Source organism: Crotalus tigris, unplaced genomic scaffold (genome assembly GCF_016545835.1).
Source record: "Crotalus tigris isolate CLP2741 ecotype Arizona unplaced genomic scaffold, ASM1654583v1 scf7180000024358.1859470, whole genome shotgun sequence".
Classification (NCBI taxonomy): domain Eukaryota; kingdom Metazoa; phylum Chordata; class Lepidosauria; order Squamata; family Viperidae; genus Crotalus; species Crotalus tigris.
The window spans coordinates 514,644-531,106 of record NW_024100527.1 but is presented as its reverse complement, the minus strand read 5'-3'; the positions used below and the strand labels follow the sequence as shown (position 1 = coordinate 531,106).

General features: G+C 37.5%; 1 protein-coding gene across 6 annotated transcripts in view; it reads left to right on the top strand.

The window, feature by feature from the left end:
- The window catches only part of LRRIQ3 (leucine rich repeats and IQ motif containing 3), a 139,804-nt gene that overhangs the window by 102,328 nt on the left and 21,013 nt on the right, over positions 1-16,463 (top strand). For 3 of the 6 annotated variants that reach the window (XR_005554730.1, XR_005554732.1, XR_005554731.1), the window contains exon 9: positions 16,238-16,411. The exons of 1 other annotated variant lie outside the window; for it this stretch is intronic. Coding sequence is in view for 1 of the 5 variants with exons in the window: in XM_039327218.1 (XP_039183152.1) it covers positions 5,941-5,974 (34 nt within the window). In the remaining 4 variants the exon portion in view is untranslated. Of the gene's footprint in view, positions 1-5,940; positions 6,044-16,237; positions 16,412-16,463 lie in introns of those variants that run through there. 2 more of the 6 variants (XR_005554734.1, XM_039327218.1) reach the window with 2 other exon arrangements.

Below are 16,463 nucleotides of genomic sequence, written 5' to 3'. Positions count from 1 at the left end.
CATATAAACTCTGTCTGTCAAATCGGTGATGGCTCAGTTCTGTCTAGACGTGTTTGCATACGGTAGATGGACTGCACTTTCCACTGTGATATATCTTAGAAGAATGACTTTTTAAAACTCATGTAAAGCTAAAGCTCTTGCGATATAGGAACAGAGACAACCTGTATAGTGGGACTTTGATCGTTGATTGAATCTAACTATTTAAGATTCAACTATTTGTATGGAGCATTCCAGAGTTTGTCTATTTCAAATATTCCTGCTGGGCTTCTCTTGGACTTCAATTACAGCAAACAAACCATGATATTAAAAATAAAAATTAAACAATGAAAAAGGCATTTGAAATCTGTCAGAGACCCTCATTCCCCTAAATACTGTTTACTCCATGGATTTGGCAGTTCATAATATTTTGGGAAGAACTGATAATAAGGATACCCAGGATACACTCTAAGCTAAATATAGCTTTAAAACCATGTTAATTCCAGGGGAGGAAGCAGACTGCGTCATCTGTCGACAGTTTGATCATCTGTGATATGTGTAACCAATTGTTCTTATTTACATTAATTTGCATTGTGAAAAGCAATTTTACAGTTTCAGTCAGGCTTAATAGGCAATTTGCAGCTCTGTGCCTAATGGCATAGTTACTTAAGCCTGCCCCGGGAGTGCTTTCTAAACCTAATACAAATGAAACCTTTTAAAATGTTTGGTTGAACATCTTTTTAAAAAAAGTTAAGTCTCTCACTATTAGACCCGGCTTGTACTCACCTTGTCATTTTTAATAGTGCCATTGGCCATGGGTTTATCTTCAGGTGCCGTTCTCCTCCGCACGGCTGAGGTCATGATTCCATTTGGCAAAACATAATGACACAAATGAATTAGGTTGTTTAACCAAGGACATTTTAATGAAGCAAGTTGCTCCGGGTAGCTATGCTTTTGATATGTTGACATCAACGTGGGTATGAAAAAGTATGTGGGCACTTCCGTGGGATTCGCCTCTCATATCTTTGCATCTCATTGGAGTCATGAATATGCATGCATCTTCATTAGCCGAGGACAACAGTTAGCTTAGTTGAGAAAGTAGAAATGTATATTTTAGTTGCACGGTTTCTTAATTGGCTTTAGAGTTGGCAAACACTATAGATAGCTTCTGAAGCCAGGGATTGCTATAACCGACATGGCTTCTCCATTCAGCTCAGATGAAAATCAAGGAGAAAATGGCTTTTCTGGTAACATCTCCAGAATTATAGGACCTCTGTCCTAGAGGGCTGGGAAAGGTACCCTTTGTGAGTTTTCACCCAGCTACCATAAGCATTGCCCTTTTCATAATGCTTTCTCATTCTAGCCTTGTTCCTTCAGCTATTCAGATTTGGATTACAATTGACGTCCTTTGTGTTGATTTAATCCCATAATGATGCCTTATTTTCTACCATAATGTGTGAATTATGAAGCCATTAGAGGTAGGGCCGGGGAATGTTTCCTTTCTTTTCCAGAGCTGATTCTTGAAGCCCATGAAATGATTCATGAGATTTAATAAATGACAGCCCCCCCCCTCCTCCAGGGTGGCTGGATCTGCACATTTCCAGAAAAAAAACAACAACAGACTGTTTCAGGGAACACTGAATGTTCTCTGACCAAACCATGGACTTTTGTTTATCCCTGATTTGCATGTAAAAATGATTTGTAAAAATGGCAAAAAAGCCTTTTAAAAATTAAATTCTGTTTGCTTTCAGTTATTACGAAGCATTTTTAACAGATGGACAAATACGCAGCAGATTTTTAAAATCAATCTGATGTAGGTAGTATTCTTCCAATACTATATCTCCAAGCAGAACTAATCAGAACTAAAATTTTGCTCAAATTCTCAGATGCTGAGTCCGGTTATGTCATAGGCAAATGATAATTGAAATAGAAATTGAAAGAGATAAACAGTTGAAAGAGAAAAACAAAGACCTGTTTAGTTCTGTGGGCATACTGAAGCTTGGTTGCAAATGCCAGAGAAATATACCAATTCATGGAAAATACCTAGGCAATTCTCTCTGTATTGCTGCATTATGATTATGTAGTGTTTTCCAACTCAGATATGGTATGTCTAGTAATCAGTCCAGATATTTGCCAGGTGGTTTTTAAAGTCAGCTGACATTATTCAGTCCTTGGGATCAAATGTTGATAGAATCTCCATTCTAGAGGGCATTTTGAGTTCACATGATCTGTATGCCTGATTTACTAAAAAAAAAAAAAAAAAAAAAGTAGCCAGCTTAGGACACAGAATATAAAAATCAGAAACTGGATATTGGAAGTTCTGGTCTAAAATGCTTCCCTCTGTCACTGTATACTAGTATAAGAAGTGTACAAAAATAAATATCTAATAAGTACAGAAATCCCAATGGGATTTCTTATTAATGAGGGGGTTATTAGTTTCTGTATAAACAAGAAAGCAGATTGCCATAATTAAAAATATAATTTAGCTCTTGCTTTTTTGAAGTGAACATTATTGGCATTAGATCATAACTTGGATTAAAATTCAGTAAAAAGATAGTTTATTGCCGTTCGAGATAAATCTTCATCATGCCTTCCTTGAACTGACTGTGGCTTTTTCTAACACAGCAAGATTTTTTTCCCCACAACCATCTATTTAAAGCAAAGAATCACTCTAACTGTATCCTTGCAGTTCTGGTATGGATCACCTTTTACATTTTCTGAATATACAGTTAAAAGAGGTTTCTGGATGATTTTTTTTTGTAGTGAATCAATGAAGATAGAAAATAAATATTATCTTCAAAGCTTTCTCTCATTTGTTTATTTCATAAGAATAGTAGCCAGATCTAAAGTCCACTGGAGTTAGACCACCAATAAATTTTAATATGAACAACAACATAACAAAGTAGCAACAATGGTGCATTGGAATATAGTATCAGCAAAAAATACCATTTGCCTGTAATCAAGGACTGGTGGGACTACAAAACATACCCAATAATAAAAATGAAGAAGCAAAAGTGATCGGGGATTTTAGAATTCAAACAGACAAGCACCTGCCACATAAAACCCCAGAGTTAATTGTTGATAAAAAAGACAAAAAGTCTAGATCAGGGGTAGGCAACCTTGGCTCTTTTATGACTCGTGGACTTCAACTCCCAGAATTCCTGAGCCAGCCATGTTGAGGGGGAAGGAAGAGTTTCCAAGCTGAGCCATGCTGGCTCAGGAATTCTGGGAGTTGAAGTCCACGAGTCATAAAAGGGCCAAGGTTGCCTACCCCTGGTCTAGATAGTGGATGTGGCAGTACATGGAGACAGGAGAATTGAAGAGAAAGAACTGGAGAAAAAAAAATCACAAAATACAAAGACATAGAAATAGAAGTAGAATGACTGTGACAAAGAAAACAGAGGAAGTGCCAATAGTAAAAAGTGCCTTGAGAACAATCCCAAAACATCTGGAACATCACTTGAACAACATTGGCATCATTGACACAGTCACCATCTATAAATTGCAAAAAGCAGCTTTGCTTGCAACAGCTTACATTGTGTATTTATACCTTTAACACCATCAAACAACATCGGCCTATCCCAGCTCCTTGAGAAGGACTTGATAGGTGGATAAAATGCCAAATCTAAACTAAACATGTGACTGACTGAACAACCCACTATATTAATATTTTAGTCTATTATTGGGGTAGATGCCATGCTTATAAGTTGGCTCTTAGTTTTAAGGCTCATCTCTGCATCCCATTTACCATAGCATAATGACTTCTCAATAAATATTTTAAAGATCCTGTCTCATCCCCAGCTCACTGTGGAAGCCAACTTAGTAAGCTGTTCTGCTGTGAAGGGGTAGCTTTTTTCTCCTACTGTAAAGCATGCCATGCGGATAATCAAAATCAGTTCAGTGATGATGCTGGCAGATGCCCAGCTCTGGCTACATGAGGCTCCTGCAGATATGTCCCTTTTTCAACTAGCCATTGAACACTTCCTTCCATAGCTGCTTTGGCTTGGGGTTGCAAGGGAGCCAGACATCTTTCCCTACTCTGGGATACTGATTTCTTAGGTGATCAATAGTTCTGTCACTTAGGAATTGGAGTGGGAAGAATGTTGTTTGTTTTTGGAAATGGGAATGCTGATAATTCTATGGCATTTGTAAATTATTTTGCTGGGGTGAATCTATAGTTCCAATGAGATTTAATAGGGCTTGGTTTCCATTCTGCAATTGTCATTGCCACATGACTTTATGTCTGTGGAGAGTCTCAGCCCTCCAGGTCATACTGTAGTTGTCTCAAAGTTGCTTTTTCAAAAGGCAGCTGGACTGTTTTTCCCCGAGGAAGATGTTTTGCTTCTGAACCAGTAAAGCTTCTTGGATGAGAAGTGAAATGTCTTCCTCGAGGAAAAAACAGTCCAGCTGCCTTTTGAAAAAGCAACTTTGAAGCCTTATGATATGTTTTGAAAGTGTCTCTGTCCCATGAATTCAGGATAGGTGATGACATAGACCAGACTTAAACACTGAATTCAAGAATATTAAGGCTATTTATTACAGGTTTACAGGAACAGAATCTTGCAACAAGTCACTTCTCATGAGATGAGCAGCTATCTAAATTTGATTAATACTTCCCTTCTCCCTGCCTTTATCCTAAAAGAACAAGAGATGGTGAAATCAGGGAAGCTTTCTCAAATCCCATTTTTGCTTTTGGCTCATATATTTTTTCATCAGGTAACTGCTTTGGCTGTCATTCTTCCTTTGTTTCCTCAAAGATATTCTCAGAGTCCACTGGAGTTGGACAGCCAATAAATTAAATAAATAAATGAACAAATAATACCATAATTACAGGTGTTTTGTAGATGTTTTAAATGGTAGGACTCCTAAGTTTTCTGAACTGGGTGGAACCAGAAAGGCTGTGATAATTGGCAACCCTGTGCAGAATTGCCCTCATAAATACACAAGGTCACACTGCCACACAATGTAGCAAATATTTATAACACTGGCAAGACCAACCCACACTAACTCTGTGTGTTGTGACCTCTTGTTCCAAACAAGCAGGCGTCACTTCTTTCAAAGATAACACTTCCTAATCTTCATTATTTTAAACTAATTGTTCGATCAGCCTTACGTGGTTGGAATTTGATCTGGTAAGAACTGGGTTGATATGGTATTGGGGCTCCTGTATATTTTTCCTATAGCTGTATTTGTATAAGCATTTATATTGTTTTCCATTTGATTTATCTGGCTATAATAAAATGCTAAGTATGTCAAGGATACCTTCTGTACATACCTAGTCCTTCTCTCCTGCTTCACTATGTACTGAGTTATTGAACTATTCTATTTATTTTAACCTTAGAGTTTTAATTTTATCTGCTTCAGGGATTTGCAAATTAAAAAAAAAATTGGGTGTCACACGTTCATATAAAAATTGGCTGTGAACAATTGATGTGACTGTTAATTTCAACATGTCAAAATATTACATTTGCATCCCTCAGCGAAGATCAGCATTTGAAAGAAAAGTTGACATCCATTTATTTCATATTGTTAACATTTTGCAGCTCTGGGCTGTAAAGGCTCACTTGTTGAATACATCACTGATTTTTATAGCACAGGGCTTATAATGAAGGCCAAGCTACATACACTTGTGACACACAAACACACACACACACACACACACACACATATACAAAGAGAGAGAGAAAGAGAGACAGACAGAGAGAGAGAGAGAGACAGACAGACAGAGACAGAGACAGAGACAGAGACAGAGACAGACAGACAGACGAGACAGGAAGACAGAGAGAGAGAGTCAGACAGAGAATGTCATCCCTTGAAGAATTGAGTGGATCAGTCTTTAGTTTACTATTACTATTTGCTTGTTTTCACTGGCAAATGTTAGTTCCCATTTTCTGAGTTCATGTCATACTTTCTGAATTCAGCTGCTATGGCTTAAAATGTTTCCCTTCTTCCTTCTATAACTAGACTGGGGATTGGCCTCCAAGTTGGACTATTTTGATCATGCTATTCAAATGCTGTTTTGGCAGAGCACTTTGAAAAAAACAGGACCAAGGTTAGTTTGCATGCAAGGGTTTGATTGAAAATTTGGATGCCTGAAATGTAAGTTGGAACACATTGCAACTGAAACACATAGGGTACGCTGATTTTCTTTTTCTAAGAAACTGCTGTTGAGATATCAGCAACCTTCAGCCAAAGATTTGCTAAATTATTCTGAGATAAAAGATGGCGTTTTGCCCTTGACACTGTTGTATTTCCAAAGTTCAAAATGCCCAGATTTCAATGCTTCAACAAAATTAATAAAAAAGACAAGAAAAAAAATCTCTGTCCTTATTTTTCAATTGGGGTGATGTGACAACCCATTTGTTTTTGATATGCCACAACTATACTTCCATAGCATTTGATAATTTTAGCCATGCTGAGAGACCTGGATAAATAATATTCATCTTTTTCTTTGTTTAATTTTTTTTTCTTCCATATATTATTTTTTATGGAACAGCCTAACAACGTTTCTATCATGCAACTAGGACGATAGATACAGCCATTCAATAATTTTTTGATTTATTGGCTAAGTCTTTAGAACCAAGGTTTTCCTGATTGGGTCAAGAAATATCAGTTTGCAGACTGCTCTTTCTATAGCTGGATTACTTTATAAAGGTTTCAGGCTGCAGATAAACCAGCCTCATATTTTCCTTCCCAGCCATATATTATCCTGTGGCTTAAATAATTTTTCAGTATTTCCTGATTTCCGGAAGCTAAACAGTGTCTTTCAAAAAAGTGGCATTCAGTGGTGGGATTCAGCCAGTTCACACCAGTTCGGCAGAACTGGTAGCTAATTTTTGGTTGCCCAGGCCCAGAATGGACTTCTGGAAGCGGCATCCACACAGAGAACCACTGGTGGCATTTAATAATTGTCTTTTTGCATTGTTATTGTAATTTGATTTTTATTGTCTTTTACGATTGTTTGTCATCCGGAATCACTCGTTTGAGATAGGCAGCCAAACAAGGATTAATGAATGAATGAATGAATGAACGAATGAGCAAACAAACAAACAAATAAATGTAAAGACCAATGAATGATTTAGCAGTATAAATGATTCAGGAAAAAACATTTGCTTTGTTTGGGGACTGAATTAGATACCATTTAGGGCAGACTGAGAGAAAGTATTTGAAAACTAATATGACTGAAATCACCATCTGCTTTTTATTGGAGATACATTTCACCATCTTTGGTGAAAAAGGGTCCCTCCCTAAAATTATTCCTTGGTATATAAACTGATCTTGGATGGCTGCCACAGTTTTACAACTGACATGTGAAATTGTCATGCAGAGCCACAAAAGAGAAACTGGCAAATTGTTCTAAAAGCTCAAGCCTGTAATGTAATGAAATGATAAATGGCATAAGATAAGAAACATCACTTATCAAATGGGGGGAAAAAAACCAACACAAAGCACACAAATCAAAAGGTTGTATCCATTTCTGGTCCTTCACATATCTCCGCTTATGTATACATCAGTACCTATACCGTAAATCTCCCTTCGTAAACAATATGACTTCAATTAAGTCACAAACCCTCCCCCCCATTGTTCATTCATAAGAAAGGAAAAGTTCTTTAAAGAGATTCAATTGTTCATTGATGACTCTGCACACTTGGCTCTTGGAAACCTTCCAAGATTCTTGTGCAATTTATACCACAGCCATAGCATGGTTAAAGAGTTTGATGATTTTTCTAAAGAGGGATACACCTTTTTTTTCATACTATGCATCATGCATTGGATTATGCCATAATAAATTTATTCTAATATTAAACAAAGCTGCCTCCCCAATGACTAAGACTAATTGCCATATATTGCTTAACACACATCTGTGCTGAGAGCAAATATAGTTTGACATAGGAAGATATCCAAGTTCACAAGGAGATGGTCTTCTGTGCTCAGAAGTAGGTCAGAAGCGATGAAGATCTGTAGCACCTGTGGAATAAGAGTAGCTCATTTTCTTTCCATTGGCATAAAGAGGGAGGAGGAAAAATGGCTTTAAATAGAAAGGCAGAAGGAATAAAGGGCAGGCAGGCATTATGCCATCTTCCCCTGTCACTACTTGTGTACAGGTAGTCCTCAGCTTACAACTATTTGTGTAGTGACCATTCAAAGTTACAACGGCACTGAAAAAAAGGTCACTTATCACTGTTTTTCACATTTACAATCATTGCATCATCCCATGGTCCTGCGATCAAAATTCGCACGCTTGGCAACTGGCATGCACTTCCGACACTTGCAGTGTCATGGTGTCACGTGATCATCTTTTGTGACCTTCTGACAAACAAAGTCAATGGGGAAGCTAGATTCATCTAACAACTGTATTACTAACTTAACAACCGCAGTGATTCGCTTAACTTGGCAAGAAAGGTCATAAAATGGGGCAAAACTCACTTAACTCAACTGCCTTGCTTAGCAATAGAAAATTTGAGCTCAACTGTGGCTGTAGGTCGAGGAGTACCTGTAGTGCAATGCTGTGAATATTAAGATTAAGATTAAATTATCTTTGTTTTTTTCTTTCTCCAGAAGACTTATTTTGTACATAGATTTCCCTGCCCTCAAAAAATCATGGTTTCTGATGATACTGCCTTTAAATAAATACGATTTTCATATTAGCAGCATCTTCCTAGAATGCCATCTTCTGCTTGGCTAAATCCAGCAACAAAGGGATATTCAGAGCTAAGCATGGGATCCACAATTTTCATTTTCTGGATGATTTCCTATGAATCAGTACAATAGAGTGACTATTCCCCTAAAATATGTGCTCTGGCAAGTATGCAAGAGACTCAGTTCATTTCAGATGGCAGCAAAAGGATCCCTAGAAATATGGTCCACGGACATACTTGACAAACATGCTTGAATGTACAACCTGGATCTCAATTCAATTTAATTGAGAACTTTTCCATATCGGATTTTATTTTACTCTTTGTGTAAAGCTATTGCTTTTCCCAAACATTTTGATTCTCTGTGGTTAAATGAAAGCCTCTGCTTTAAGCTGCAAGGCCCAACTTTTTAATTTCTTCGTCTGCCCTTGATTTGTGTAACATCCTCAGCAATATTTCAGTTTAGCTGTTTTAAAATAAAATCATAACCGTTATTAAGTGAAGCAAACTCCTCCAGATGATTGGGGCTTTTCTGGCCTCCTGATTAGGGTGTTGTAACGCAACTTCATTTGCTTCTTTAAGTGCCATTAAGTGCTTGGTACTATGTTACAAAGGAATTTTTAATGGTCAGATGCCTCATATAAAATTGGTAACAACTAATAATGAAATTCACCAGAGTGCCTAGCGAGAAACAAGTCTCTATGGTAATAAAAGGTGCACAGTCAGGAAATGAAACAAAGGTTTTTTCCTTTCCTTCAGCTAAATAGCAACTGGGAGTGAGAGTCTTGAATTTCCAATTCCTTATTAGGAGGAGCTTAGAGACAAAAGGTGCGTTAATTCTGACCTATTACCCATCACAAAGCAGTGATAGTCTTATGGGAGTCTTCCACCAGCAATTTGCCTTGTCAAAATAAGCACAGCATAGCATCATTTTAGTGTCCATGCTGCTATTTCAATGGAAGAGAAAGAAAAAAATAAAATAAAAATAATAAAATGGAGCTTTACACAGAGCAGCTACAGACAAAGAACAGATATGCTTCTTCTTTCTGTTCATGTCAATATTTCTAAAACAAACAATCAGAATAGAGCTGGAAGGGAGGTCTTGGAGGCCTTCTAGTCCAATCCCCTGCTCAAGCAGGAAAACATACAGTATATAATTTCAGACAAGTGATTTTCCAGTCTCTTCTTAAAAACCTCCAGTGATGAAGCACCTACAACTTCTGAAAGCAAGCTCTACCTCTCGTTAATTGTCTTCAGGGTTAGGAAGTTTTTCCTTAATTCTAGTTTATGTCCTTGATTAGTTTACATCCATTGTTTTTTTGTCCTGCTTATAGGTGCTTTGGTAAATAAGTTGATTCCCTCCTCTTTGTGGCAATCTCTTAAATACTGGAATACTGCTATCATATCATCCCTAGTCCTTCTTTTCTCTAGACCAACCAAACCCAAATCCTGGAACCATTCTTCATATATTTTAGTCTCCAGGCCTTTAATCATCTTAGTTGCTCTTCTTTGCACTTTTTCCAAAGTCTCAACATCTTTTTTGTAAGATGGTGACCAAAACTGGATGCCGTATTCCAGGTGTGGTCTTACCAAGGCTTTATAAAGCGGTATTAATACTTCGTGTGAGTTTGATTCTATGCCTCTATTTATACAACCAAAGTGGCTGCTGCCTCACACTGCTGGCTCATATTTAAGTAATTATCCATTAGGACTCCAAGGTCCTAGTCATAATGTCACAGTGCTTGGTAATTTTCCATGGGTGTTATCCAGAAAGCTTGACTCAGGAATCCCTTTGGTTCCTGAAAGCACAATGGGTACTATAAATGTCTCCATTTATTTCTTGGATTATGGAAATTGCTGCTGTTAGGGTTTAGAAGCCCCGGGTTAGGAAGTCATATGCTTTATCTCCAAGCTTACTCCTTCTCTACTCTTGCCCAATTATATGTCATCAGTTGTTTTTCGTACATGCGTGGCATTATTTCCCTGGACTCACTCATTCCATTTCAGATTCTTCTTCCCTCTGTTGAATTCTCTAATCTTGCTATTTCCTGCTAATCATTCTTCACAGTTAACCATCACCTTAATGCTTGACTTCTCACAATTACTATTCTTTTGCTTACTGCTACCCAACTCCAACAAAAGTGCGTATAGTCCAGGCCATGGTTTTCCCAGTTGCAATGTATGGCTGTGAAAGTTGGACCATAAGAAAGGCTGAGCGCAAAAGAATTGAGGCCTTTGAACTATGGTGCTGGAGAAGACTCCTGCGAGTCCCTTGGACTGCAAGGCATTCAAACCGGTCAGTCCTAGAAGAAATCAACCCCGACTGCTCTTTAGAAGGCCAGATCCTGAAGTTGAAACTCAAGTACTTTGGCCACCTAATGAGAAGGAAGGATTCACTGGAGAAGAGCCTAATGCTGGGAAAGATTGAGGGCAATAGAAGAAGGGGACGACAGAGAATGAGATAGCTGGATGGAGTCACTGAAGCAGTAGGTGTGAATTTAAATGGACTCCAGAAGATGGTAGAGGACAGGAAGACCTGGAGGAATGTTGTCCATGGGGTCGCGATGGGTTGGACACGACTTCGCAATTAACAACAACAACAACAACCCAACTCTAACTTTCTTCTTCCTTCCCATGTCCTCATGCTCACCAAGTCCTCTTGGGTCCCCAGAAAAACAAAGATGGGATGAAAAGCAACATGTGTATATGGCAAATATAGTTGGAGACAATCCTGTCAGGATTCTCCAGAATATCTTCAGAAATGCTGGATCCAAATACTTTTCATCTGTCCTGCAGCCTCTCCTGCAAAAGAATCTCTCAAAATTATACTTTTTTGCATATGTACATTGATCCATGTATATATAGAATGATAAAACAGTGCAACTTTGGTTGGAATCACTGTTAATGACTGAAACAAAATACCTATTAGGTCATATTTCTCGGATGTGCATGTGTATGCCTGCTTATTGATAACAGTCATGCAAAACCAATTTCAGTATCACTATATTTACTATCAAATGCCATTGATGATTTTGCACTGCATACAGACATATTGGGCAAAGACACAAAGCAACTGAAGGAACCAGAAGTTACGCAAAATTTCATATGCAAAATACAGAATCTTCATCTATTAGGATCTCTAATCTAGAAGCTTGGCCTTGCAATTTGGAACTCTTAACATTCAGGAAGAAATAACAGTACTGGTAGTCCTCAATTTACAATAGTTCATTTAATGACTGTTTGAATTACAAAGGCACTGGAAAAAAAAGACTTATGACTGTTTTTTACACTTACAACCACTGCAGCATCCCCATGGTCATGTGATCAAAATTCAGACACTTGGCAACTGACTCATATTTAGGATAGTCCCAGGGTCAAGTGATCACCTTTTGTGACCTTCTGACAAGCAAAGTCAATGGGGAAGCCAAATTCTCTTAACAACCATGTTACTAACTTAACAACTACAGTGATACACTTAACAACCGCTCAATTGCAGTCATAAGTGAAGGACTACCTGTAGTTGGAAATTTTGGGACATTTCAGAAGCCTACTGATTTTACTGGCATATTGGCACACTGCTTCAGAAGCATATCTTTTGTGTTGATATCCTTTCACAACCAAATTAATTTCTTTAGGAAGACCTTTCTGAAGCTATTCAGCTACAAATAAAACAAAAACTGTAAATCATTCTGAATCCTGATGCTTCAAAGTGGCTGATTCTACTAATTAATGTCATGTCCATAAAGATAGCAGATTGACATGTAAATAAAATTTACACCTCTGATTATTTGGAAAGTCAAAGATGAGGTACCAATGGCCTCTTATAGGCCTTTGAATATCTTTCACTCTTTTACTACTCAGTAAAGTGTAGTTTGTCTTTCATACCCATTCATTTGTTTCCTCTAACATGAAACTGACCAAGGAGGTATTAATTATACTAATGGTGATATAAAACTGATCCACTGAATTTGAATAGGTGACATGTTGGGAAGGGAAAGAAAATATTTTTCTATAATAATAAAATACGATTTGGAATTGTCCTTAAGCATTGTCCAGTTAATACAAAATATCTCAGCCACAAGAGTTCCTACCTCCAGAGATGCAGTGCAGCTACTAGATCTCTTAAAGTTGCCACGGTCTGGCAGCACTGATTCAAAGGCTGAAAAAGTTATCTCAGCTGCATGCTGTCACATAGGCAGTTTATTTATTCATTCATTTTATAGATGTTGATCCCCCCCCCCATTTTTATATGATTATTAATGGCAAACAAAGAAACTGATACACTTTGATTCATTTTGCATTGGTTGAGAAGAAGATGAACTTTCCCCCCCAAAGTCTAGAAATATCCTGGCTTAGTCACAGCCAATCTGAGTCAAATTAAATCCCATCAAAAGAAAAGAGTGAAAAAAAAAGGCCTTGAAGCATTTGAAAGTCTGGAATGAAACCCAGCTAGAGAAGAATTTAGGGACTGTAATAGTCAACTGCTATTTGGTGTGAGGGTTTGTGTTTTGTTTTGGTATTATAATACAGAGTGGCAGAAAATGTATTACAGAAATTTAATGTGAAATTTTACATTACAACTTTGATGTATAAACAGTGCCACATATAATTATAATATATAAAATTTATAATATATTTATAATGAAAAAATGAAAGAATAAAAATTTTTCTGCATTTCTGTATACAATGTTTTATACAAAGATAATAATCTCTCTCTCTCTCTCTCTCTCCCCCCCCCTCTCTGAATTTTGCTTCACAATGAATTTGTGATGCCCATGGCAAATCTGTATAACTTCCCCTTCTCTTTTGACACCAGGAAACTGCAGCTGGTGTATATTAGTTCCCTCTTCCTTCTTCTCCATCAATGTATAAATCCTCTCAGTGTGATAATAGGGTCTTGGATCTACTGTTGACTCCTTCTCTCGGATAGGAAATCTTATTTTTCACATGATTAGAATTATCCTTGGAAAATCATGTTTCCCTTTCATCTCAAACTGTACCTGATATCTGTAGTTTTCTCTAACATCGGAAGCCCATGTTTAATTGCCATGATTCTAGTTCTTCATGTTCATACTCTTCATAATCATAATACAGATTTAGTATCCTAATCTGAATTTAATACACTCGTGAGAGGGATCTCGGAGTCCTAGTGGACAATCACTTAAATATGAGCCAGCAGTGTGCTGTAGCTGCCAAAAAAGCCAACACAGTGCTAGGCTGCATAAACAGAGGGATAGAATCAAGATCACGCAAAGTGTTAATACCACTTTATAATGCCTCGGTAAGGCCACACTTGGACTACTGCATCCAGTTTTGGTAACCATGATGTACAAAAGATGTTGAGACTCTAGAAAGAGTACAGAGAAAATGATCAGGGAACTTGAGGCTAAAACATATAGAGAACAGTTCTGGAATTGGGTATGTCTAGTTTAATGAAGAGAAGGGTGACATGATAGCAGTGTTTCAATATTTTAGGGGCTGCCACAAAGAAGAGCTATTCTCCAAAGCACCTAAAGGCAGGACAAACAGCAATGGATGGAAACTAATCAAAGAGAGAAGCAGCCTAGAACTAAGGAGAAATTTCCTAACAGAACAATTAATCAGTGGAACAACCTGCCTCCAGAAGCTGTGAACGCTCCAACACTGGATGTTTTTAAGAAGAGATTGGACAACCATTTGTCTGAAATGATATAGGGTTTCCTGCCTGAGCAGGAGGTGGCTAGGAGACCTCCAATGTCTCTTCCGACTTTATTATTATTATTGTTGTTGTTGTTGTTATTATTGTTATTGTTATCATCATCATCATCATCATCATCATCATTAAAATGAGTGAAGCACTAATCTTTAATTAGAAACTTAGGATTCTAAGTTTGTTTTTTTTTTTTACTTAGGAAACTGCATATTACACGTTTTGGGAGCCTTGGATAAAATAGTTTTAGTTGATCTCTTTAACCCCAATCTTGTTCCAGGGGATCCTTCTAAATCCTTCTACAACAGGTAGTTTCTTTCAGCATGTGCCAGGGAGCATATCAAAACAGACAAAATCATAGTTGTGGATTCACCCTTTTTGCACATGTGTCACTATTGCACAATTTAATCATGCTTGCAGCATAACCATCTTGATTGTTTTCGTGTACAAACTCCTGTAGACATCTCTGGATCCTTCATATGAGGAGAAATTGTAGTCCTAAATGCACAAGCTCTGCTCTACCTCATCGCCCTCTACATATACAGCTGATTTCCCGTAATGAAAAACTATCTGTACCTCTAGAGGCCAGATTATGTGGATAAAAAGTGTAGGATCCCTATTGCAAGCAGTTGCCCTTCACAAATGGAAGTCATCAAGAACAATGATGGAAGAATGATGGCAGTTAGGACCTTCCTTCTGTATAAAGCAAATGGGCACATTATATGGACTGCATCTCTCCTGAACTGGATGGCCACTCTAGTTTCGTTTTAACATCTCCAGAATTTACCATGAATATGCCACAATAAGGCAGCAAAATATCAATTCAGACTTGTGTGATCTTCTGGCACTTTTTTTTTCAGAGAACTTAATAGCACAGACATATTAATTTTAAAATTCTAATCTCAAAAACTGAAAAGGGAACAAATGAGGCCTACCATCCTGTCCTCACCTCCATCAGGTGATGCCAATTTTTGCTCCCTGAGAAAACATGTCAAAAGAAAATGGTGCATTGCTCTCCCTTCACTTTTTTTTGACATGGCATGAGGTACAGTATTTGGATAATACTCTTTTCTCAGCGTACACAAGATAATCTTCAGGCAGGGAAATATTTTTTGGGTGAAATGGCCTTCAATCATCAATTCAAAGGATTAGGAAATGAATCTAACTCTAGTGCACAAGACAATATAAAAAAAAGAGTCTCTTTTCCCTGACAATTTAAAGAAAGCCTATTTACTTCAATATTATGTCAGGGCAAATAAATTCTTGTCTCCATTAAACATTTGCTAGAAAATTGTTTATGAATGTCTGCACTGAAGAGATGTTAACTTTCTTGACATTGAAGAGGTGTTATTTTAAATGAGGAAACCATTGCAAAATCTATGCATTTTAGAAATGAGAAGCTTTCGCAACTGAGATGAATGAAAACTCTACACATAAAAGACTTAATTTCCAAAATAAAATCTGCCAAAGACTATCATGAATTTCTGACATCTCTATGTTAGTGTTGATATCTCTGTGTTACAGATGTCTCTTAAAATATTAGTAATGAAAAGACCTGGATATCTAAAACCTGCCACACACAATCTGTTGAATGCACCAAAGTTAAACTATGTAGAAGTGGATAATTTGATCATTCCTTCTTCTGTGACACAATTCCCCCCCTCCTTGCAAACCTTCCTATTGAACTATATAATGTTTTTTTTCAGAATTCTTGAATGAATGAGAAGAAATCCAAGGGCAGAAGGGGCAGGGGGCAAACATATCTGGAATAGGAAACAGTGGTTATCTTACACTGTTTATAGCTTTCATATATAAAGTGATAGTACTTGACTGCTTCAAAACTCATCAGATTTGGTACTAGATTCCATTTTGATGCAAAAATGTTGTCTCTCTACTCATTTTTTGTTTGGAACTTGACATGCTGTGATAACAAAAGGGGGATAGCCATGGAGAACAGACAGGAAGTCAGCTATGCTGGGAAGGTCATTGCAAAAGGAAGAGAGGAATGGCTGCAGAAGGCAGACAAGAAGATGGCCATGCTGGGAAGGTCACTAACATAGGAAAAAGGACAAACAGGAAGTCCTTCCCAGCCAAAACAAAGGTTCATATGGTAAGTCACATGGTTTGTAAGTCACATGGTATGTCACTTGTTCGTTTTTATA